Source organism: Moschus berezovskii, chromosome 22 (assembly GCF_049115385.1).
Source record: "Moschus berezovskii isolate FMDL1 chromosome 22, NW_MosBer_1.0, whole genome shotgun sequence".
Classification (NCBI taxonomy): Eukaryota; Metazoa; Chordata; class Mammalia; order Artiodactyla; family Moschidae; genus Moschus; species Moschus berezovskii.
In genome coordinates, this window is record NC_142481.1 from 6,178,733 (window position 1) to 6,204,334 (window position 25,602).

Here is a 25,602-nt window from a genome sequence, read left to right on the forward strand (position 1 = left end):
GTTAAAGGTGTCCTGCTCATTTCCACTTTACAGGCTGCACTGAGATATCCAGTAGGGCTTTTATTTTAATGTATCATTAAAGAAGCAAATGCCAAATATAATATTCTCTAATTGTGTAGTCAGCCATCCATCCCTTTATCCAACTGGAACTTTCTATAGTATGTAGAACTAAATCTTGTTAAGCTAGAAACACTACAACCTCACGTATATATACATGTGTGTATATATATGACATGAAAAGATATACAAATTTATACTTTATGGAATAATGGAAGTGATTTTTTTACAGGCCTCTAAAAATCCCTTAGGGAACAAAGGAAAGAATAAATCAAAAGTCACCTGGGTCTGGATCATTTTCTTCTGCTCTCTGAAAACACCTGGCACTGTCGATGTGTCTCGTGGATCTGCTCTCAATTTCTGTTCTGAAACTTGTCTTCCACCAAACATATCCCAAGAAAATGCTGCTACCAAATCCTGTAACTTCTTCCTCTTTCAACTGATTCTTTTGCTCCTGGGGACTCAGGACCTTGGGTGGAGGAGAAAATTCAAGTTGAGGGTCCATTTCCTCTGGACTCAGATGCAATCGCTGATCTGGGTGCTCACCTTAGCCCAAGACCCACAGCATTGCTGAGTGTCCCTTCATTTGCTTGCCCAGAAGAGTTTATACCTTTGGCCAAGAAGTCTAAGCTTCTCACTGTGCTGGTGATATATTCTTTTATTCTGTGAACTTGAAGTGGTGTGACTGTCAAAGCAGATGAGGGAATCAAGATCCATCCCAGGAGCAGGCCTCGGGGCATGCGAATCACAAGTGGCTCTGTTATACAAAAGGGACCACACGGAGAGGCGCCGAGCACTGTTTCCTTTAAATCATGTGCACTCAGGGACCTCGTCAAATGCTCTTATATGCCCCGTGAGTACATGCACTCATTTTGAAAACCAACGCACTGGTCAAACCAGAAATGCTTTCTTATAAGTGATAATGGTAATGTCTTAGGAGGTTTCAAATATATAAAAATTAAAATACAAAATAATCATACATAATTAAAGTTGAAGTGCTATTGTCAGAAGAAAGCACAAAAGAACAAATTAACATAAGAATTTGACGAACAAAAATTATATGTGGTATGTCCTCGTCGGTGTCATAATGCACACTAACAATTCTCTTAAAGCACATAGATTGTGGTGCTGTGAGAAGAGGGAAATGTAATAACAAGAAACTCATCCACAACAAGGTGCAATTCTGACACCAATTTCATACGCAGTTCTTTTTTAACACATCACGAAGCAATTCTGTAACACCAGCTGGGTGTCCTACACTTCAGCTCAATTCTGCCGCTATGAACCTGAAGATAATATAAATTGCATGAGTTACAAACTCAGTCCTATGAGACTGGCCCCCACCTCCTGCTTCATGTGCAAACACAAGTCCAGGTTGTCACCTGTGCTTCTGAGCAACTGGCCACCGATCCCAGGTTCCAATGACCCCCTCCTTGGGCTGATTAATTTGCTAGAGCAGGGAATTCTCTGGTGGTCCAGTGGTTAGGACTCAGTGTTTCTACTGCAGGAGCATGGGTTGGATCCCTGGTTGGGGGATTACAATCCCAAATGCTGCACGGCATGGCCAAACACAAAACAAATATAAACAAAACCAAGACCAAAAACAAGAAATAATAGGCTAGAACACCTCACAAAACTCAGAGAAACATTTTAGGTCCTATATTTATTTATAAAAAGATGTAACTCAGGAACAGGCAAATGGAAGAGGTGCCCAGGACAGGGTATGTGTGGAAGGGCAAGGAGTGCCCCCTACAGGAGGGTCACTCTCCCTGCATCTCCACATGTTCACCAAGCCAGAAGTAACTTCACTCTAAAGAAAACATCTAAGAAATACATCCCTCCAAAAATCTGGGTTGAACCAGAGGACAACTCATGAATTTCCATAGTAACATTATTCATAATAAACCAAAATGTAAACAACACACATTTCATAAACAGAAAGTCATATATGTAAACAACAGAATAATATTGGAAAAGTACAGTCTTTGCTCAGCTTCAAGCTAAAAATGCCTTTTACATTTCTCAAGGACTATAAAACAAAAATAAAGAAGTATACATGATAGAATGGTTGCATGAAAACCCCAAAATATTTACTACGTGGATATTTAATATTTGCCTGACCCTGTTACACAGGGGGGGAGAAAAGTACACCTATGGGCAAAAACATGAATGATTCTCACAAATATTGAACCTGACATTAAAAAAAATGCATTATGTGAAGAAAACTAATTTGAAAAGCTACAGGCATCCCAATGTTCACAGCAGAACTAACTTACAATAGCCAAGACACAGATGCAACCCAAGTGTCCTTCAACAGATGAACAGACAAGGAAGATATGCTGTATACATATATACAGTTGAAAACAGGCAACTAAATAAGCTATAATGATGAGGCATGAATAATTATAACACCATAAAGAAAAACGTGAAAGAATAAGTTAACATTAGAAAATTGGGCCGATATTTTTCAGCAAATCATTATCAACATGAACTGACACTTATTTGAAAGAAAAAATGCTCCCCTAGAAACGCCAAAGCACATCCACACACATAGCTGGTTAGAAATGCCCAAGCTCATTTCTTAGTAGTAACTCAATCACTAGCAACTGGAACTTGAAATACATGATTGACTAAGACCAGCCAGGACTTCCCAATAAACTGGGATATGGGTGGCCTTGCCAGAGGTCACCTTGCCAGATAAGTAAACAAAAAGAAGACTCTGTTAGCAAATAACAGAGTGTTCACGTATGTCAGGGAGGTAAGTAACGATGCTGTTGCAATATACCGATATTAGGAGGTGAGTGCAGGTGTTGACAAATATTTTCTGCAAAAAAGAACAGACAGATTTTCAAATTTGCTGGCCAAAATGTCTGTCATGACTATATTCTGCCTTTGCTATGTGAAAGCAGCACAGGCAGTACAAAACAGATTGGCATTGCTGGTTCATAATTTCATTCTGTAGTCAACTCCTCAATTAAAAGCTAAACAAGGTCCTACAGTATAGCACGGGGAACTCTATTCAACGTCCTGACATAAATCATAATGGAAATTAGTATCAAGGAGAATGCATATATACATATCTATATATATGTAACTGAATCACCTTGCTGTACAGTAGAAATTAACATACCATTGTAAATCAACTATTTTCTTTTCAGCAAATTTAAAAAGAAAAACACACAAAAGCTTAAATACAGATGGTTTGGAACTACTGCCCTGGGATGTACAATCTTCTGTTGCACCAGCAGAAACTGGAACCTCAACGCAACTACCAATGCAACCACCCTTGGCGTCCAAATCTTCAGCCATCACACACCTCTCTATACCAGACACTGACTACACTACACACTTCCTTATTAACCCAAAACCTGGGCCAGACACCCTCATGTGATGATCCAGTCCCCACCACCACTGAGTCCCGAATTAAACCCCCAACCTGAATCCGACCCTGCGATAGTTGTCAATGTCACTGAAGAGGAAAAGTTCAAATTTTACATAACCTCCTGCTTGTTCTGCCTCTGCTTGCTCCTTGCAAAGTCTGGATCACAGGTCACCTAGTCTCAGAAAGTGGGGACTTACAATACTAGGAACTGGAGCTTATCTCACTCACCCTTGTCCTGTGCTTTGCAATTGCCCGGCCCCTGCAATCCTGCTTAATCATGCCTGTCCCTGTAAACGTCAACATCCCCCTCCCCATCTTGACCGCTGTTCCCGCGCTCGAGAAACCCCTTAGTTTAAACCACCCTATTAGCAGCTAGTGTTGCCCACTATAGTCTGTCTATAAAAACTCTATAAACCCTGTTTATGGCTCAGAGCTTGGAGTGTTAACTCCTCCGAATCCACCTGCTTAATAAACCTGAGTTCTCCAACTCTCAGAGTGCGGTGCTTGGTTTCTCCATTACTGGTTTCTGCAACACATGTACACCCCGCAAGCCGAGTGACCTACAGAACCCCAAGGCCTGACAAATGGAAGAAGAGTATTGATCTCTACAGAATCTAATTACACTGCTTCACAGGACACTCCCCCAGTCCAAGCCACAGACAAACTCCACGTCTTCAGCATCAGTTCAGTTCAGTCGCTCAGTCGTGTCCGACTCTTTGCGACCCCATGAATCACAGCACGCCAGGCCTCCCTGTCCATCACCAACTCCCGGAGTTCACTCAAACTCATGTCCATCGAGTCGGTGATGCCATCCAGCCATCTCATTCTCTGTCGTCCCCTTCTCCTCCCACCCCCAATCCCTCCCAGCATCAGACTCTTTTCCAGTGAGTCAACTCGTCGCATGAGGTGGCCAAAGGATTGGAGCTTCAGCTTTAGCATCAGTCCTTCCAATGAACACCCAGGACTGATCTCCTTTAGAATGGTTCTCCACAAATCCGGTACCCACCTGGCTCCCCTTACATATAACCACCTCGGCACGTCTACCCTCCCCCTCTGCCCTCTGGCAATAATCTCATGGGTCCAGACGGCACCAAGTCCACGTATCACCCTGGACGAAACAATACCACCACTGTGACAACAACAGCAGCAACAAATTCCAGGGACAAAAATGGCACACTAACCTGATTTTCCTCAGACTGACCAACCGCCTAAACCGCGTCTTGCTTCCGTGAACTGCTTTGACCTCCAGAACTGTCTACGGAAGCCGAGGTGGATCTGCGGTATGCAGGAGCTGAGGACCCGACTTCCACTACGTCCTAGAGAAGCAATATGTCTGCGCCCAGGTCACCGCGGCCCCATGGGTGCAGCCATGTTGGCACACCTGACGTACAGAACACTCGGGGATGCGTTTGTGCCCCAGAAGCTGGGGATGGCCTGGAGGGTGACACGCCACTGAAATGCTCTTATTTCCTGGCGCTTTGATTCTTGCAGAAAATAGGTACATTTTCAGTCTCAGGTTTCGAGAGACAAAACTGATGCAGACTAAGGTGATTTCAAGCCTGCTAGGCAGGGAAGTAAAAGGCCCCGGTGTATATTATCCACTTTGTATTAAAAAAAAAAAAAATCCAGACAGAAAGGTAAGAGTTCAATCGTCCTATTCGCAGCGGAGATGCACTCCCAGTATGGGAAAACAATACATCTGGTAAATGGACACCACGGAAAGCATCTGGAGGGAAGATAGTTTGCAGGAAGCTGCTTTTTTAGAACAGAAAACAATTTCCAGGAGCTGTACAGTATGGAGCTGGCCATTAACAGGGAAAAGAGCAGCAGGGACTACCCAAGTTGTGACTGGGGGTGGGGGCTGGGGAAAAAGCCGCCAGAAGTGAGGCCATTAATGGGTGGAGTCAATGGAAAAAGCTCGACTTGAATCCATCCCACCATAATGTGAGGGTGGTGATGGGGACATAGGCCAAAATTTAGGGCAAAGAACGTCAAAATTAAGTGTGCATCAGGCCGTTGTTAAAAATGCGTGGTCCTCAATTGTAGCCCCAGAGGTTCTGGTTTCATCGCTGGTGGACATGGCTAGGATATTTGCATTAAGTTTCTCAGAGAATCTGAGGCAGGAAGGCTGTCAAATACAATCACTAGAAACAGTCCTGGAATATTCTCTAGTTACCTATATTATGATGCGGGACTCCCGTTAGTACTTAAGTCTTAGTTCAGATTATATCCAGAAAAGCTTGGGATGGGGACCCTCCCTCATCATTACCAAAGCATCCATGCGTGTGTGCTATCTTGCTTCAGCTGTGTCTGAGTCTGTGCCACCACCGTGGACTGTAATGTAGCCCGCCAAGTTCCTCTGTCCATGGGATACTCCAGGCAAGAATACTAGAGTGGGTTGCTGCTCTCCTCCAAGGGAAATTCCTGATTCAGGGATTGAACCTGGGCCTCCTGCATAGCAGTAGATTTTTTACTGTCTGAGCCACCAGGGAATCATGTATATGTATAACTGAATCCTTTGCTGTACACTTGAAACTAACACAGCATTGTAAATCAACCATATTCCAATAATATTTAAAAAAAAAAATAGAATGGTATTAAGAAGTGGGGCATTTAAGAGGTGACTGGGTCCAAAGGGTGGAGCCCTCATGATTGGAATAGTGCCTTTATAGAAGAGAACCCACCCCTGCTTTGCCCTTTCCCCAACATGAGGATACAGTGGGATGACCATCTTCTATGAACCAGGAGCCCTCATTAAATACCAAGTCTGTCTATGGCTGTAATACCCTGAATGTGCTGATCTCATTTGAGCTGAAAAGCTCAGAGGGTCAGGCCTGCTTAGTACTTGGATAGGAGATACTAAATCTTCAGGCCCCTTAATCTGGGACTTTGTAGCTTCCAGAACTGTCAGAAATGAATTTCTGTTTCTATAAGCTACGCAGGTGATGGTCTTCTCTTATGGTAACTGGAAGGGACTAAGAAAATATCTATTTCATTTAGGGTATGTATTTACATCCTCTTACTATTAACAGATTAGCTGATGTACTATTTAAAAATAATACAGTTACCTCAAAGCTCTCTCTGGGAGACCATGGGTTTTTTCATGGGCTTAATCGCCAATGTATCCTCAGCTCCTAAGACAGGACCCAATAAAAAGGGAAGTATTCAACAAATACTCAGTAAGTGAACAAAATGACTCAATCTAAGACTCAAGCAAACTGGCTCAATCTAAATCCCTCTGCATAATATAAAATTTCTTAGAGTTTAAGGTAGACATCCCAGTTTTCAGTCAATCCTTCACCTTGCCCTGGAGAAACAGAACTGATACATATATACATGTCCCATAGCCCACCAAACCAGTATTAGCCCTGTTTGTTCACAGGAACCTTCCACATACAAATTGTATACTTAGAAACTTCACCTACTTATTTCTTCTCCTTCATTCAACTGACACAACAGAGCAATTGATGTGTTTGTGTTTGGGTTAACATCAGATTATGCCTCAGTATCAATGCATATATTTAACTGGATGAGCATAACATGGGTTCCTGGTCTCAGCATTTATAGAGTTTCTCTCAGTATAAACTTTTCAGCCACCATCTGATCTAGAAATTTTTGCTCAACAATTTCTAACTTTTACACATAACATGTCTTGAGTTTTTTTCCTAGCGGTTTTCTGTGACACAAAATAAAACGTAATTGACTACTGAAGGCACAATCACGCTCACTGCGTTCTTAAGGGTTCTGTCCCCTGCAGACCCTCTGTCATCTCCTGCGGGTGCACACCTGCCCACAGGTGGTCCCATTATGATGATGTTCCTATTTGCTAGGAGCTCACTGATGTTGACTGACGGCTGAAGGGCCATGGAAGGCACCTGCACAGCCACCAAATTAACAAGGTTCTTCTCCCGCATGCCATCACTTGTCTGTGAGGCAGTTTTCCCCCGCTTCATTGCATCTCCATGGTGCTCTCTTGTGTGTATTTTCTTATGTTTACCAAGGCAAGACATGTAGGCAAAAGCTTTCCCACACTCATTGCAGGTATAAGGTCTCTCTCCCGTGTGAGTCCTTTGATGGACAATGAGCTTTTGCTTTGTAGTGAAGGCTTTCCCACAGTCACTGCATTCAAAGGGTTTCTCTCCTGTGTGAATTCTTTGATGTTTAATGAGACCTGACTTCTGGGAACAGGATTTTCCACACTCACTACACACGAAAGGAGTCTTTCCGGTGTGAAATCTCTGATGGGCGATGAGGCAGGTCTTCTGGATGAAGCCTTTTCCACACTCATTGCATGTGTAAGGTTTCTCACCTGTGTGAATTCGCTGATGTACAATGAGATTTCCCTTCTGGATGAAGCCCTTTCCACAGTCACTGCAGATATACCGTTTCTCTCCGGTGTGGGTTTTCTGATGTATATTGAGCCGTGATTTCTTGAGAAAGGCTTTGCCACAATCAGTGCACAGGTAAGGTTTCTCTCCTGTGTGCGTTCTCTGATGTTCAGTGAGCATGAATTTTCTAGAGAATGCTTTGTCACAAAGATTACATCGATGGGGCTTCTCTCCTGTGTGAATTATCTGATGATCAGTGAGCCAAGACTTTTTGATGAAAGCTTTCCCACATTCACCACATATATGAGGCTTCTCTGTTTTTTTAGTTTTCTGATGCTCATTGAATGGGGATTTGGAGCTGATGAGTTTTTGACTTTGGGGAAATTTAATTTCAGGATGAAACTGTTCACTGTCAGCATGGCGACAGGATTTCTCATCTCCAGTAAGCTCATTGGAGCTCTTTATTTCAGAGCTGAGGTGTTGAGAAAGTAAAGTTAAATTTGATTTCATACCTGTTCCATGTAAGTCAAACACAGCATGACGGTGCCTGAGCAGAAAATGAGTTATGCTCTGATGAACAGCATTTTCTAGTGGGTTCTGTTCATGCCATTGTTCTAGTTTCTTCTCCATGTTCTCATTTTGTAAGTGCTCCAGCAGGTGGTCATCAAATTTCCAGACTTCTAGGAAAGAGAAGAAAAATGAATTTCCTAAAAATACCTTGATGTGAGGAATCTTTCTGGGGATGTTCTTATAAGTATAAATAAAATTCTATGTTTAATGTTCCCGGCACATTGGAACAGAGCCACAGACTAGCCAAAAGGAAAAAGTAGTCAGTATAAAACTCAGGGTTGGATAATTCACGATGAATAAATATAGATTTGAATACCTTTTAAACACTAGCCTTACAGACATGCAGAGACTGTAAAATACAAGCAGTGTTCTGTGAGAAGGAGCCCAGAGGTTGCAGGGCACCTTATCTGCACTGTGATATGGACTCATGCAGTCCACAGATCCTGACTGCTGACCACGGTGGACCAGGAACGATGCCAGTGTTGGGTAGTCACAAACACATGCCACAGGTGTACAGAGCCCACGCTGTAGCAGGATAAAACCACTTCACGGGGCAGAGACAGAACATGAAGAAAACAGCTACAGGCTGTGAAAACTGGTGGGAAGGAGCGATGGAGAGGGAGAGAGGTGGAGGAAATCTGGCTCGGTTTGGATGAAGAGAGGCCTCCCCATGGATCCAGTGTTGTTGTTGGCATGAGGGGAATGAAGAGAATGACACAGGGACTTCCCTGGCAGTTTAGCCATTAAGCCTCTTCACTTCCAGTACAGGAGGCTTAGGTTCAATCCCCAGTGTGTTAGTCGCTCAGCCGTGTTCGACTCTTTTGCGATCCTATGGACTGGAGCCTGCCAGGTTCCTCTGACCATGGAATTCTCCAGGCCACAATTCTGGAGTGGGTTGCCATTCCCTTCTCCAGGAGATCTTCCCAACCCAGGGATCGAACCCAGGTTTCCTGCATTGCAGGTGAATTCTCTACCATCTGAGTAAGATTCCACATGTCTTGCAGCAAAAATTTTTAAAAAGAAGGGAAAAAGAGAAGAAAGAAAATGACACAGCAGAGAACTGCAAGCACATCTAAGTTACAATCTGCACCTCGGAGAGCTGCTCCTTTCCTAAAAGAGGAGCCCTGGCTCACACTAGTCCATTCAGTTCAGTTCAGTTCAGTTCAGTCGCTCAGTCGTGTCCGACTCTCCGCGACCCCATGAATCACAGGACGCCAGGCCTCCCTGTCCATCACCAACTCCCGGAGTTCACTCAAACTCATGTCCACAGAGTCGGTGATGCCATCCAGCCATCTCATTCTCCGTCGTCCCCTTCTCCTCCCGCCCCCAACCTTTCCCAGCATCAGAGTCTTTTCCAGTGAGTCAACTCGTCGCATGAGGTGGCCAAAGTATTGCAGCTTCAGCATCAGTCCCTCCAATGAACATCCAGGATTGATCTCCTCTAGAATGGACTGGTTGGATCTCCTTGCAGTATAAGGGACTCTCAAGAGTCTTCTCCAACACCACAGTTCAAAAGCATCGATTCTTCGGCGATCAGCTTTCTTCACAGTCCAACTCTCACATCCATACATGACCACGGGAAAAACCATTGCCTTGACTAGACGGACCTTGGTTGGCAAAGTAATGTCTCTGCTTTTTAATATACTATCAAGGTTGGTCATAACTGAACACTAATCCATTATGCAACTTAATTTCATCACAGCACTTTTCACCACCTAGACATACTATTTATCATAAATTTTGATAAGTTCATGTCTCAGTCTCTTAAAACAAAAGCTCTTGGTCTGTTTTTTCAACTGCTGTGTTTGTGTGTGTGTTAGTTGTTCAGTCATATCCAACTCTTTGCAACCTCACGGACTGCAGCCCAGCAAGCTCCTCTGTCCATGGAATTGCCCAGTGGTTTGGAGTGGGTTGCCATTTCCTTCTCCAGGGGTCTTTCCAACCCAGGGATTGAACCTGGGTCTACTGCCTTGCAGGTGAATTCTTTCCTGTCTGAGTGGCTCAGACTGCTGTAACGTTCCAGTTTACACTTCACTATCAAAAAAGTTCATAGAGGAAGCAATCAAGGAAGCTATTCCATGTATGGAACAGACTGGAAGGTTTAGGAAGATGAAAATCTCTGTGTGAATAAGATGATCTGTCATGACGATCACAGAAAAGAGAATTTGGCAGGAGACACAAGTTTGATCCCTGATACGGGAAAACCCGACACGCAGGGGAGCAACAAAGCCCATGGGCCACAACTATCAAGCCTGTCCTCTAGCACCTGGGAACTGCAACAACTGAAGCTCTTGAGCTCTAGAGCCCGTGCTCCACAACAAGAGAAGCCACTGCAATGAGAAGCCTGTGCACCAAAGCTAGGGAGTAGCCCCCTTTGCCGCAACTTCGCCGCAACTAGAGAAAAGCCAGCATGCAGCAACAAAGACAAAGCACTGCCAAAAATAAACGTTTTTTTTAAAAAGTCTTCTCTGTGGCGAGAGGTCCTGGAAGGGGGAATTTCCTAGAAAATGAGGTGGAAGAGTATGGAGAAGGAAAAGATATGAAAATGGTAGGAAAAAGAACACTCAGTTCAGTTCAGTTCAGTCGCTCAGTCGTGTCCGACTCTCCGCGACCCCATGAATCACAGCACGCCAGGCCTCCCTGTCCATCACCAACTCCCGGAGTACACTCAAACTAGGCAAACAAAAATCAAGATGGCAGTAAGATAAAGAAACAGATCTCAGAAGACACAGACTATTTCCTAAAAAGGGATATATTCTTCTCTAAACTCCTACAATACTTCGACCCCCTGATGCGAAGAGCTGACTCATTTGAAAAGACCCTGATGCTGGGAAAGACTGAAGGCGAGAGGAGAAGGGGACGACAGAGGATGAGATGGTTGGATGGCATCACCGACTCGATGGACATAAGTTTGAGTAAACTCTGGGAGTTGCCAATGGACAGGGAGGCCTGGCGTGCTGCCGTCCATGGGGTCACAAAGTCGGACACGACTGAGCAACTGAACTGAACTGAAACTCCTACAAAAAAAAAATTCTGATGCCAGGAGAGAAATGCAGGGAGGCACTGTTCACCCGTCCTTCAACCCCCTCGCAGCTGCGGCTCTTCTCTGACAGTGTCATCTCCACAGCCTGTCCCCCTGCTGGTCTCTCACTCACCTGAACGGCTTCGACAGTGCATTTCATCATCCATCGTCCATGGTTCTCCTTGATCCAATTTGGAGAGTACCTCTGGTGTGCTTGCTTGAAAACCTGTTCATGGGAAATGACAGACTATTTAGGCCCAGTGAGTTCGCCCTGGGGTCTGTGAACACGGCAGAATGCTACATGTGAGGCCAAAACAATTTCACAACCTACAGAGTCAAGGCTTTTCTTGCAGGAGAAGAGAGAATACACCCACTTCTCTTCTGCCAGAGAGGACACCGAGCATCACAGACACTCCAGAGCTTTCAGAAGCTGAGAAAGGAAAGGCCACTGACTGGGAACCTGGTCAGTGACCCAGGGGAGCCGTCCTCACCCGCAGACACCAGGTTGCTATAGTTCTCCAGCATCACGTCCCGGTACAGGGCCTTCTCATCAGGAGCCAGGAGCTGCCACTCCTCCCATGTGAAGTCCACGGCCACATCACCAAATGTGATGGTTTCCTGTAATAAGAGAGGTGTGTAATGATGATGTCATCTTGATGATATGGAAGAAATGTTAAAGGTGTCCTGCTCATTTCCACTTTACAGGCTGCACTGAGATATCCAGTAGGGCTTTTATTTTAATGTATCATTAAAGAAGCAAATGCCAAATATAATATTCTCTGTGTAGTCAGCCATCCATTCATTTATCCAATTGGAATTTTCTATAGTATGTAGAACTAAATCTTCTTGTTAAGCTAGAAACAGTACATTCTCACATATATACGTGTGTATATATATAACAGGAAAAGATATACAAATTTATACTTTATAGAATAATGAAAATGATTTTTTACAGGTTTCTACAAACCCACTGGGGAACAAAGGAAAGAATAAAACAAATCAAAAGTCACCTGGGCCTGGATCATTTTCTTCTGTTCTCTGAAAACACCTGGCAACCGGGAGACTCTGTCGATGTGTCTCGTGATCTGCTCTCAATTTCTGTTCTGAAACTTATCTTCAACCAAGGATAGCCCAAGAAAATGCTGCTACCAAATCGTGTAACTTCTTCCTCTTTCGACTGATTCTTTTGCTCCTGGGGACTCAGGACCTTGGGTGGAGGAGAAAATTCAAGCTGAGGGTCCATTTCCTCTGGGCCCAGAGGCTATTGCTACTCCTGGGTGCTCATCTTAACCCAATGCCCACAGCATGGCCGAGTGTCCCTTTACTGGCAGCCCCAGATTTTATACTTCTGGCCAAAAAAGCCTAAGCTTCTGAGTGTGACGGAGGAAGTGTTCCTTTGTTCCATGAACTTCAAGTGGGGTGACTGTCAAATGAGATGAGGGACAAGAGTGCCATCCAGCAGCAGGCCTCAGGAGCAGGAGAATCGCAGGCACTTCAGTTATACAAAAGGGACCACACAGGAAGGGAGGCACTGGGCACTATTTCCTTTAAACCATGTGCGCTCAGGGACCTACTAAAAATTTTTATACATCCCGTGACTACACACACTTCATTTTGAAAACCACCATACTGCTCAAACCAGAAACGCTTTGTTATAAAAAATACTGGTAATATCTTAGAAGGTTTTAAATACATAAGAAATTAAAATACAAAATAATCGTATATAAATGAAGTTGAAGTGCTCTAAGACTACTATGTTGTCAGAAGAAAATATAAAAGCACTAATTAACATAAGAATTTGACAAACAAAAATTATATGTCCTACGTACTCTCCAGTGTCATAATGAACACTAACAAGTCTCTTAAAACACAGTTTGTGGTGCTATCAGAAGAAGGAGATGTAATAACAAGAAACTCATCCACAACAAGGTGCGATTCTGACACCAATTTGATACGTAGTTCTGTTTTAACATATCACAAAGCAATTCTACAACACCGGCTGGATGTCCTACACTTCAACTCAATTCTGCCACTATGTGCCTGGAGATAATATCATACTTCATGAGTTAAAGGCTCAGTCCTATGAGACTGGCTTCTACGCTCTGCTTCAAGTGCAAACACAAGTCCAGGTTGTCACCTGTGCTTCCAAGCAACTGGCCACAGATTGCAGGATCCAATGACCCCCTCCTTGGGTTGATTCATTTGCTAGAGGAGGGAATTCTGTGGAGGTCCAGTGGCTAGGACTCAGTGCTTCTACTGCAGGGGGCGTGGGTTCCATCCCTGGTCAGGAAACTAAGATCCCACATGCTGTGTGGCACGGCCAAAAACGAAACAAAACAAAACCAAGACCAAAAACAAAACAAACAAAAATATGCTAGAATGGTTCCCAGAATTCAGAGAAACATTTTAGGTATTATATTTACTTACAAAAAGATGTAATTCAGGAACAGGCATATGGAAGAGGTGCCTGCCCAGGACAGGGTAAGTGTGGAAGGGTGAGGAGTGCCCCCTACAGGAGGGTCACTCTCCCTGCATCTCCACATGTTCACCAAGCCAGAAGCAACTTCACTCTGAAGAAAACATCTAAGAAATATATCCCTCCAAAAATCTGGGGCATCCCTCCAAAAATATGGGTTAAACCAGAGGACACTGTCATGAATCTCCATAGTAACATTATCGGACACGACTGAGCAACTGAACTGAACTGAACATTATTCATAATAAACCGAAATGCAAGCAACACAAATTTCAGTTGGAAAATCATATATTCAAACAATAGAATGTTATGGAAAAACAACAGTCTTTGCTCAGCTTTCAAGCTAAGAATGCCTTTTACATCTTTCAAGGATAATAAAACAAAAATAAAGACATATACATGAGAGAACGGTGGCATGCAAACCACAAAATATTTACTATGTGGATATTTATATATTTGCATAATCTTGTTACACGGGGTGGGGGGGAGTACATCTTTGTGCAAGAACATAAATGAGTCTCACAAATATTGAGTCTGACATTAAAAAAAGTGCATGATGTGGAGAAAACTCTAATTTGAAAAGCTACAGGCATCCCGATGTTCATAGCAGAACTGCTTACAATAGCCAAGACGCAGGTGCAACCCAAGTGTCCTTCAACAGATGAGCAGATAAGGAAGATATGTTGTATACACATATACAGTTGAAAACAGGCAAAACTAAATAAACTGTAATGAAGGCATGAATAATTACAACACCATAAAGAAAACCTGAAGCAATAAGTTAATGTTAGAAAACTGGGCCAAAATTTTTCAACAATATCATTATCAACATGAAAAAAGAGATCAAGTCCTTACTTCTTTAAAAGAAAAAAATGCTTCTCTAGAAACCCCAAAGCACATTTCTACATACGTAGTTGGCTAGAACCGCCCCATATACATAAGCTCTTTTCTTAGTACTAACTCAATCACTAGCAATGGGAACTTAAACCACATGATTGGCTGAGACCAGTCAGGACTTCCCAATAAATTGGGATATGGGTGACCTTGCCAAAAGGCAAGATAATTAAACAAAATGAAGATTCTGTTAGCAAAGGACAAAGTTTTCACATATGTCAAGGAGGTAAGTAACGGTGTGAGTTGCTCAGTCGTGTCCGACTGTTTGCATCCCATGGGCTGTAGCTGCCAGGCTCCTCTGTCCATGGAATTCTCCTGGCAAGAATACTGAAGCGGGTTGCCATTTCCTTCTCCAAAGTAATGGTGCTGTTGCAATATATCGTTATTAGGAGGTGAGTGCAAGTGTTGGCAAAATTTTCTGCAAAAAGTAGACGGATTTTCAAATTTGCAGGCCAAAATGTCTCTGTCACTATATACTCTTATTTTTGTTGTGCGAAAGCCACACAGACAATATAAGACAGATTGGCATTGCTGGTTCAGTCTCTCCTTCTATAGTCAACTTCTTGATTAAAAGCTAAACACCAGGATAACCAAGGTCCTACAGTATAGCACAGGGAGCTATATTCAATGTCCTGTCATAAATCATAATGGAAAAGAATATTAAAGAGAATATATATATACACATATATAAAACTGAATCACCTTGCTATACAGTAGAAATTCCCAATGTTGTAAACCAACTATACTTCAATAAATTTAAAAAGAAAAACACACATACACAAAAGATAAAATACAGATGGTTTGAAACTATTGCCCCTGGGATGTACGGTCTTCTGTCTCTTCCTTATGAACCCGAAGGACACCCTCATGTGATACAGGGTGTCTGGTACAGACACCCTCATGTGATGACCCAGGCACCCCCTACCCCGCCATCACTGAGCCCCGAATTAAATCCCCAATCTGAATCCGACACTGCGATCGTCGTCATTGCCACCTGTACGCCCTGCAAGAAGAGTGATCCACAGAACCCAAGCCCTGGAAACTGGAAGAAGGGCACTGATCTCTACAGAATCTAATAATACTGACCCTCAGGACACCCCCAACGCAAACCACACACAAACTCCGCGTCTGGTTCCCAAATCCAGTACCCACCTGGTTTCCCTTAAATACAACCACCTCGGCACTTCTGCCGTATGCCTCTGCCCTCTGGAGATAATCCCAGGGGTCCAGAAGGCACCAAGTCCATGTATCACCCTGGGCGAAACAAGACCACTACTGTGACGACAAAAAAAAAAAAAAGGAAGAAAATCCAGGAACAAAAATCACACACTAAACAGATTTTCCCCAGACCCACTGGAACCTAAACGCCCTCCTACTTCGGTGAACTGCTTTGACGTCTAGACCTGTCTACGGATGCCGAGGTGGATCTGGGCGGTCACTGGAGCCGAAGAACCAACTTCCGTTACGTCCTAGACAGGCAATATGTCTGCGCCCAGCTCACAACTCCCTCCCGCCAAGGGGGCGGCCATGTTGGCACACCTGACGTACGGAAAGTCCAGGGATGGATTTGGAGGCCAGGAGCTGGGATGGCCTGGAGGGTGAGGAGCCACTGACATTCTCTCATTTCCTCACATTTCAGCTCTTGCAGAAAATAGATACGTTTTCAGTCTCAAGCTTCGTGAGGCAAAAATAATGCCGGCTAAGGAAAAGAAAGTGATGAAAGTGAAAGAGGAGAGTGAAAAGTTTGGCTTGAAGCTTAACATTCGGAAAACGAAGATCATGGCAGCTGGTCCCATCACTTCATGGGAAATAGATGGGGAAACAGTGGAAACAGTGTCAGACTTTATTTTTTGGGGCTCCAAAATCACTGCAGATGCTGATTGCAGCCAGGAAATTAAAAGATGCTTACTCCTTGGAAGGAAAGTTATGGCCAACCTAGAGAGTATATTTAAAAGCAGAGACATTACTTTGCCAACAAAGGTCCGTCTAGTCAAGGCTATGGTTTTTCCCGTGGTCATGTATGGATGTGAGAGTTGGACTGTGAAGAAAGCTGATCACCGAAGAATTGATGCCTTTGAACTGTGGTGCTGGAGAAGACTCTTGAGAATCCCTTGGACTGCAAGGAGATCCAACCAGTCAATTCTAAAGGAGATCAATCCTGGGTGTTCATTGGAAAGACTGATGCTAAAGCTGAAACTCCAATACTTTGGTCACCTCATGCGATGAGTTGACTCACTGGAAAAGACTCTGCTGCTGGGAGGGATTGGGGGCAGGAGCAGAAGGGGACGACAGAGAATGAGATGGCTGGATGGCATCACCGACTCTGTGGACATGAGTTTGAGTGAACTCCAGGAGTTGGTGATGGACAGGCAGGCCTGGTGTGCTGTGATTCATGGGGTCACAAAGAGTCGGACACGACTGAGCGACTGAACTGAACTGAGAGGTGCTTTCAGAAGGCTGGTCATGGAAGTAAATACGGCCTCAGCATACATTATCCCTATTTTGTATAAATTTCTGTATAAATTATATACAATTATATACAATATACAATTTTGTATAAATTATATATGTAAATTGTATAAATGTTTGTATAAATCCGTATTTTTATACTCTGTATGAAAAAAAAAAAATTCCAGAGAGGTAGGAGTTCACTGGTTGGCTTGGCAGCGAAGAACACACTCCAAGAAAGGGAAAAGAAAATACATCTGGTAAACGGACTCCAAGGAGAGCTTCCAGAGGGAAAATAGCTTGCAGAATGCTGATTTTAAGAAGAGAAAAAAGATTTCCAGAAACTGCTACAGTATGGGGCTGGTCATTAATGAGGGAAAAGAGCGGCAGGGGCCACCCACGTTGTTGCTGGGGGTGGGGGCTCGGGAAAAGGCCATTAATGGTGTGGAGTCAATGGGAAAAGCTCGACCTGAATCCATCCCGCCATAAGGGAAGTGTGGCGATGGGGACAGTAATCGAAGATTTACAGCAAAGAACATCAAAATTAGGTGTGCATCAGGCTGTTGTGAAACTAGGCCGTGGTTAAAAGAAACAGTCCTGAAATATTCTCTAGTTACCAATATTATGATTGGGGGCTTCCTTTAGTACTTAAGGGTTGGCTCAAGTCGTATCCAGAAAAGCTTGGGGTGGAGAGCCTTCCCTATTATTACTAAAGCATGCATATGTGTGCTAAGTCGCTTCAGTGGAGTCCCACTCCTTGCGATCCTGTGGACTTTAGATCACCAGGCTCCTCTGTCCGTGGGATTCTCCACGCAAGAATACTGGAGTGAGTTGCTTTGCTCTCCTCCAGGAGATTTTCCCTACCTAGGGATTTAACTCGGAGAAGGCAATGGCAAGCCACTCCGGTACTCTTGCCTAGAAAATCCCATGGATGGAGGAGCCTGGTAGGCTGCAGTCCGTGGGGTCGCTAAGGGTCGGACACGACTGAGCGACTTCACTTTCACTTTTCACTTTCACACATTGGAGAAGGAAATGGCAACCCACTCCAGTGTTCTTGCCTGGAGAATCCCAGGGACGGGGGAGCCTGGTGGACTTCTGTCTATGGGGTCACACAGAGTCGGACACGACTGAAGTGACTCAGCAGCAGCAGCAGCAGCAGCAGGGATTTAACTGGAGCCTCATGTCTCCTTCCAGGAGAAGGCAATGGCACCCCACTCACTTTTCACTTTCATGCTTTGGAGAAGGAAATGGCAACCCACTCCAGTGTTCTTGCCTGGAGAATCCCAGGGACGGGGAGCCTGGTGGGCTGCCGTCTATGGGGTCACACAGAGTCGGACACGACTGAAGCGACTTAGCAGCAGCAGCAACATGTCTCCGGCGTTGGCAGGTGGGTTCCTTACCACTAGCTCCACCTGGAGCTTCCCTGATAGCTCAGTTGGTTAAGCATCCGCCTGCAATGCAAGAGACTCCGGTTCCATTCCTGGGTTGGGAAGATCTCCTGGAGAGGGGATAGGCTACCCACTCCAGTATTCCCTGGCTTCCCTTGTGGCTCAGCTGGTAAAGAATCTGCCCACAATGTGGGAGACCTGGGTTTGACCCCTGGGTTGGGAAAATCCCCTGGAGAAGGGAAAGGCTACCCACTCCAGTAACATCGGACACAACTGAGTGACTTTCACTTTCCACGTGGGACACCCAATAAATTACTATTACTAGGCTTTTTCTTCAAAGGACTTATCACGTGGTGACACAGTATCTATTGACTGTCTCTTCTTCACTATGCTGTAAGACCCATAAGGGGTATTCCCTTGCCTGTATTGGTCTCTGATGTATCTTCAGTGTGGAGTACACTGTCTTGCACAGTGTTGTTGCTTTAAAATATATCTGAAGGAGTGAATTATCCAATAACCCAACATTTCAGATTGAATTCCAAGACAGCCACAGCATGGCAAATTTCCATTTCCTTTCCTGTGAATAAGATGCAAATGTTTATAACTTGGATAGGTGGATAACTACAGGGTAGTTGGGAAATTAAGGGAAAGTAGGGCTTCCCTGGTCGCTCAGACAGTAAAGAATCCGCCTGCAATGTGGGAGTTCTGGGTTCAGTCCCTGGGTCTGGAAAATCCCCTGGAGGAGGGCATGGCAACCAACTCCAGTATTCTTGCCTGGAGAATTCCATGGACAGAGGAGGCTGGTGGGCTATAGTCCATAAGATCACAAAGGATTGGACACAACTGAATTGACTTAGCACTCAGGATAGTGAGAGGCCAAGAGCCCCACTCTCAGAAGAGGGAGGAAGAAGAGAAGCACGTCTCAGTTCAGCAGTTAACAGTGAAGCTGGAATTTTTGAAATGGCGGCAGCTCTCAAGAGTTTTGAGAGCTTTGCCCTGAAGACAAAGTTTCTTCACCACATCCTTTAAGAATGTCACCTGCCATCGCCTCTATTTTCCTTCTATATTAGCCTCCATTCTTAGGCATGAAACCAGTCAATCCTAAAGGAAATCAACCCTGAATATTCATTGGAAGGACTGACGCTGACCCTCCAATACTTTGGCCACCCAATGCAGAGATGACTCATTGGAAAAGCCCCTGATGCTGGGAAAGATTGAGGGTACGAGAAGGGGGAGACAGAGGATGAGATGGTTAGATAGCATCACCGACTCGACAGGAATTTGAGCAAACTCTGGGAGATAGTGAAGGACAGGGAAGCCTGGCATGCTACAATCCATGGGGTCACAAAGAGTTGACATGACTCAATGACTGAACAACTGAGAAACTGCAATTCTTGTCCTTTCTATCTGAGGATCCTCTTTCATTTAGCTTTTCCCAGTTTATACTGAGTCTCTAATCACACACAATTTAGAAGACGGCTATGTTCTTTAGAACTGTCTTCCAGTGGTTCACTCCCTTCAATGACAAAAACTGATTAGTCCATTAGCTTGTTCATTCAAGTCCCAAAAAAATAATTGGTTTTTATTTTTCTGTGCTGGGAAATGTAACTTTCTAGGATGATGGAAATGATGATAGATTTCTCTCAGTATGTACTTTTCAGCCATATCACTCAGTTCAGTTGCTCAGTTGTGTCCGACTCTTTGTTACCTGTGGACTGCAGCACGCCAGGCTTCCCTGTCCATCACCAACTCCTGGAGCTTGCTCAAACTCATGTCCCTTGAGTCAGTGATGCCATCCAACCATCTCATCCTCTGTTGTCCTCTTCTTCTCCTGCCTTCAATCTTTCCCAGCATCAGGGTCTTTCTAATGAGTTAGCTCTTTGAATCAGAGGTGGTCAAAGTATTGGAGTTTCAGCTTCAGCATCAAAGGACAATCAATCAAGTCCTTCCAATGAATATTCAGGATTCATTTCCTTTTGGATTGACTGGTTGGATCTCCTTGCAGTCCAAGGGACTCTCAAGAGTCTTCTCCAACACCACAGCAGCAATTCTTCAGCACTCAACCTTTTTTATGGTCCAACTCTCACATCCATGCATGACAACTGGAAAAACCATAGCTTTGACTAGACGGACCTTTGTCAGCAAGGTAATGTCTCTGCTTTTTAATACGCTGTCTAGGTTGGTCATAGGTTTTCTTACAAGGAGCAGGTGTCTTTTAATTTCATGGCTGCAGTCACCATCTGCAATGATTTTGGAGCCCAAGAAAATAAAATCTGTCACTGTTTCCACTGTTTCCCCACCTATTTGCCATGAATTGATGGGACCGGATGCCGTGATCTTAGTTTTCTGAATGTTAAGTTTTATGCCAGCTTTTTCACTCTCTTCTTTCACCCTCATCAAGAGGCTCTTTAGTTCCTCTTCGCTTTCTGCCATAAGGGCAGTGTCATCTGCATATCTGAGGTTATTGATATTTCTTCCAGCAATCTTGATTCCAGCTTGTGCTTCATGCAGCCCAGTATTTCACATAATGTACTCTGCATATACGTTAAATAATCAGGGTGACAATATACAGTCTTAGAAAATTCTTAAAGAGATGGGAATACCAGACCACTTTATCTGCCTCCTGCAAAACCTGTAAGCAGGTCAAGAAGCAGCAGTTAGAACTGGATGTGGAACAATGGGCTGGTTCAAAATTGGGGAGGAAATATGTCAAGCCTCTGAATTGGGAAAGATTGAAGGCAGGAGAAGGGGAAGACAGAGGACAAGATGGTTGGATGGCATCACTGACTCAATGGACATGAGTTTGAGCAAGCTCCAGGAGATGGTGAAGGACAGGGAAGCCTGGCATGCTGAGTCACTGAACAACAATATATTGGAACACCTTTTGTACAGAAGGCCAAGGGGACAGGTTTGGGGACCAGGAACCAGGGATGAATGAGATGGTGACAAGCCAGTGAAGTTATCTCATTTGCTGGCACTTAAGTTGTTCAGAAAATTAGTTGATTTTCGGGGACTCAGGTTTGCAAAGCAAATAAGAAGCTACCTAAACAGGGTTCGACAGACTAGGCAGAAAAGTAATAGTGCCATGGCCTTTATTTTACACTTTGTAATTTAAAAGGAGACCCAAGTTCAATCCCTGAGTTGGAAAGATCCCCTGGAAAAGGGAATGGATGCTGGGAAAGATTGAGGGCAGGAGGAGAAGGGGATGATAGAGGATAAGATGGTTGGATGGCATCACCGACTCGATGGACATGGGTTTGGGTGGACTCTGGGAGTTGGTGATGGACAGGGAGGCCTAGTGTGCTGCGGTTCATGGGGTCGCAAAGAGTCAGACATGACTGAGTGACTGAACTGAACTGAACTGAACCCACTCCAGTATTCTTGCCTGGAGAACTCCATGGACAGAGGAGCCTGGTGGGCTACAGTCCATGTGGAAAGGACTCGTCAGAGTCACTTGGATAGCAAAGAGATCAAACCAGTCAATCCTAAAGGAAATCAACCCTGAATATTCACTGGAAGGACTGATGTTGAAGCTGAAGCTCCAATACTTTGGCCACCTGAGGCAAACAGCTATCTCATTGGAAAAGACCCTGATGTTGGGGAAGATTGAAGGCAAAAAAAGAGGGTAGCAGAGGATGAGATGGGTAGATAGCATCACTGATGCAAGGGACATGAATTTGAGCAAACTCTGGGAGACAGTAAAGGACAGGGAAGCCTGGCATGCTGCCCTCTATGGGGTCACAAGAATCAGACACGACTTATCAACTGAACAACAATTAAAGAGGAGGGGGACGAGTTTCAACAGGGACTAAGGCTTCCGGTGTTGGTTCCCCAGCAGAGAAAGGACTGGAGAGAAATGGCAGTGCATCCAGTAAACAGACATCCCCAAAAAGCTTTGTAGGAAAATTTCTTTCAGGAAGTATCTTTTAGGTCAGAATAAGATTTCGAGGAACCGACACAGTGTGGAATAAGTCATCACGTTTCAAAAGAAAAGAGCAGCTGGGATGAAGCTTAAATTTTGATTGGGAAAGGCCACTAAAACTTAGGCCAGTGAAGGTCTGGAGACAATGAGAATGGCACAACCAGAACTGAGAGGCCAAAAGTATTAAGGTCAATAGCTATTTGGCCAAGACACTAAGATAATTCCATGGGTTTAGTCTTTTCAACAAAGGATGCTGGGAAACTTGTATACTTATTTGCAGAAAAATAACTTCAGACCCTCAACTCTAATGATACACAAAATTTAACTCGAAATAGATCTCAGTCCTAAATATAAGAAGTAAAAGTGTAAACTTAAAGAAGCAAACGGGAGACAAATTTCATGAACCTAAGGGAGCCAAAGGGTTCTGCAGCAAGACAATAAAGGCTGAGCCGTAAAATAAATGAGTGGAGTGAGAGATTGGGAGAAAATATTGACACATTTAACATCTGATAAAGGATATTCAGAATATATAAAGAGTACTCAAAATTTATCAAGTCAATTATCAAGTTATTTTGGGGGGTTATGAAAATTTCTACATACTAGATCATGGTGATGGACGCACAATCCTATTGTTAAATGTTAAATATTAACACAAATGTTAATATTGTGTTCAATGTTATTAACCTATTGTTAAATGTTAACACAAATGTTAATGTTGTGTTAAATTGTAACACAACTTATTAAATATCATTGAATTATACTACTTGAAAATGTTACATATAAATTATGCCCATAAACTGTTAAAATCAATTGCTGTTCTGTACTACAAAATTTATAAGGTATGGACATTTTAAAATACACCAGCTATAACTGCAAAATTATAAGGCTATTTAGGATTTTTAAAAATGGAGCTATCTGGGATATACAGGAAAAACTGTACAACAAATCTTGAAGTGATAATTTAAGAATATGGATAATTAGAGGGTCATAATATAAACTGAACATAACTGAATGACTTATGTTTTCAAGTATAACCCTATTTAATGCACATCTTTCATATATGGCTCAAGTTACTACCCTACTATTTCACCTATTATATGACTACAGACAATATAAATTATAGATACAACATTTTATAATATGGAAATGTATTTGTAATGAGAAATTAAATGATGAAACTAGATCAAACTTATTTTTTTACAGCTTTGAGATATAATTGATATAAATTATACCTATTTTATCTATGACAAACCCAGACATTGTTTTGAAAAGCAGTGACATTACTCTGCTGACAAAGGTCCATATAGTCAAGGCTATGGTCTTCCCAGTGGTCACATACGGGTATGAGAGCTTGCCAGTAGAGAAGGCAGATCACCAAAAATTTGATGGGTTTGAACTAGGGAGGTAGAGAAGACTCCTGGAAGTCCCTTGGACTGCAAGGAGACCAAACCAGTCAATATTAAGGGAAATTCAACCCTGAATACACTTTGAAAGGACTGATGCTGAAGCTGAAGCTCCAGTATTTTGGTCATCTGATGCGAACAGCAGACTCAATGGAAAAGTCCCTGATGCTGGGAAATATTGAGGACAGAAGGAGAAGACAGTGTCAGAGGATGAGACGGCTGGATGGCATCATCGATGCAATGGACGTGAACTGAGGCAAACTCTGGGAGGTGGTGAGAGGGAGGCCTGATGTGCTGCAGTCCATGGGGTCGCAAAGTCAGACATGACTGGGCAACTGAACAACAACGACAAATACCTATTTTAAATTTTTATTTGGAGAAAACTTCAGACTTACACAAAAGTCACAAAGTACTACAAAGAATGCATATATACCTTCATTTGACTTCCTCTCATGTGAATATTTTATATAACCATGGTGTGTGTGTGCTCAGTTGCATCTGACTCTTCACGGCCCCATGGACTGTATCCTGCCAGGCGCCTCTGTCCATGGGATTCTCCGGGCAAGAATACTGGGGTGGGTTGTCATGCCCTCTTCCAGGGGACCTTCCTAACCCAGGGATCAGACTCAATCCTCCTGCACCTCTTGCTTTGTGGACAGATTCTTTACCCAGTGAGCCACCTGGGTAGCCCCTATGTAATCATGATACATTTGTCAAATTGAGATATTAACATTGCTATGACACTCAACTAAATTCAGTTCAGTTCAGTTCAGTCGCTCAGTCGTGTCCGACTCTCCACGACCCCATGAATCACAGCACGCCAGGCCTCCCTGTCCATCACCAACTCCCGGAGTACACTCAAACTCATGTCCACAGAGTCGGTGATGCCATCCAGCCATCTCATTCTCCGTCGTCCCCTTCTCCTCCCGCCCCCAACCTTTCCCAGCATCAGAGTCTTTTCCAGTGAGTCAACTCATCGCATGAGGCCAAAGTATTGCAGTTTCAGCTTTAGCATCAGTGATTCCAATGAACATCCAGGACTGATCTCCTCTAGAATGGACTGGTTGGATCTCCTTGCAGTATAAGGGACTCTCAAGAGTCTTCTCCAGCACCACAGTTCAAAAGCATCGATTCTTCGGTGATCAGCTTTCTTCACAGTCCAGTTTCTATTTGGATTTCACAAGTTTTTCCACTACCATCCTCTTTCTGTCTCAGAATTCAACCCAGGGAAGAATACTGCCTTTAAACATCATGTTTCCCTGAATTCCCTTGTCCCATGACCATTCCTCACCCTTTTCTCTTTTTCCTGTCTTCAATTATTTTGAGGAGTACTGATCAGGTATTTGGGATATTGACTTTTTAAGTCGGCCTGTTTTCCTCATTAAACAAGGGTTATCCATGTTGGAAAAGACACCTCTGAATTGAAGTCCCTTTCTAATAACATCATGTCTAGGTGTATAGGCTATCAAAGGGACAACAAAGGTAATATTTGCCAGATTTTTCCACTGAAAATAGTGAAAAAGATTGACCAAAAAGAACCAACATATAGAGCTCACATCAACAGATTCCAAGATTTATAAACCTTCAGTAGTATCAGTGAAAGGATAAAACACAGAACAAAGGAATACAACAGAGATCCCAAGAAGACCCACGTAAGTCAGTTACACTCAAGTGTTTCACGTAGGTAAAAAGTTATTCAAAATGGAGAGAGA

General features: G+C 43.6%; 2 protein-coding genes across 10 annotated transcripts in view; both read right to left on the minus strand.

The window, feature by feature from the left end:
- LOC129546457 (zinc finger protein 350) overlaps positions 1–8,414 on the minus strand; it is a 30,653-nt gene extending 22,239 nt beyond the window's left edge. For 4 of the 8 annotated variants that reach the window (XR_008683880.2, XR_008683879.2, XR_016035806.1 and 1 more), the window contains exon 1: positions 340–5,702. Coding sequence is in view for 5 of the 8 variants with exons in the window: in XM_088830182.1 (XP_088686308.1) it covers positions 340–447 (108 nt within the window). In the remaining 3 variants the exon portion in view is untranslated. The other 4 variants (XM_088830179.1, XM_088830181.1, XM_088830178.1 and 1 more) reach the window with 4 other exon arrangements.
- On the minus strand, positions 6,513–16,118 carry LOC129546454 (zinc finger protein 350). Of its 2 annotated transcripts, none has more exons than XM_055411442.2 (5): positions 15,882–16,118; positions 12,370–12,566; positions 11,851–11,977; positions 11,493–11,585; positions 6,513–8,444 (listed from the first exon to the last, which is right to left on the minus strand). In XM_055411442.2, the coding sequence occupies exons 2-5, from the start codon at positions 12,382–12,384 to the stop codon at positions 7,105–7,107; spliced, it is 1,575 nt and encodes a 524-aa protein (XP_055267417.2). In that variant the 5' UTR covers positions 12,385–12,566; positions 15,882–16,118; the 3' UTR covers positions 6,513–7,104. The 2 variants fall into 2 exon arrangements, with proteins under 2 accessions (XP_055267417.2, XP_055267416.2); XM_055411441.2 differs by having other exon boundaries at positions 6,513–8,447.
- Positions 16,119–25,602: the final 9,484 nt, after the last annotated feature.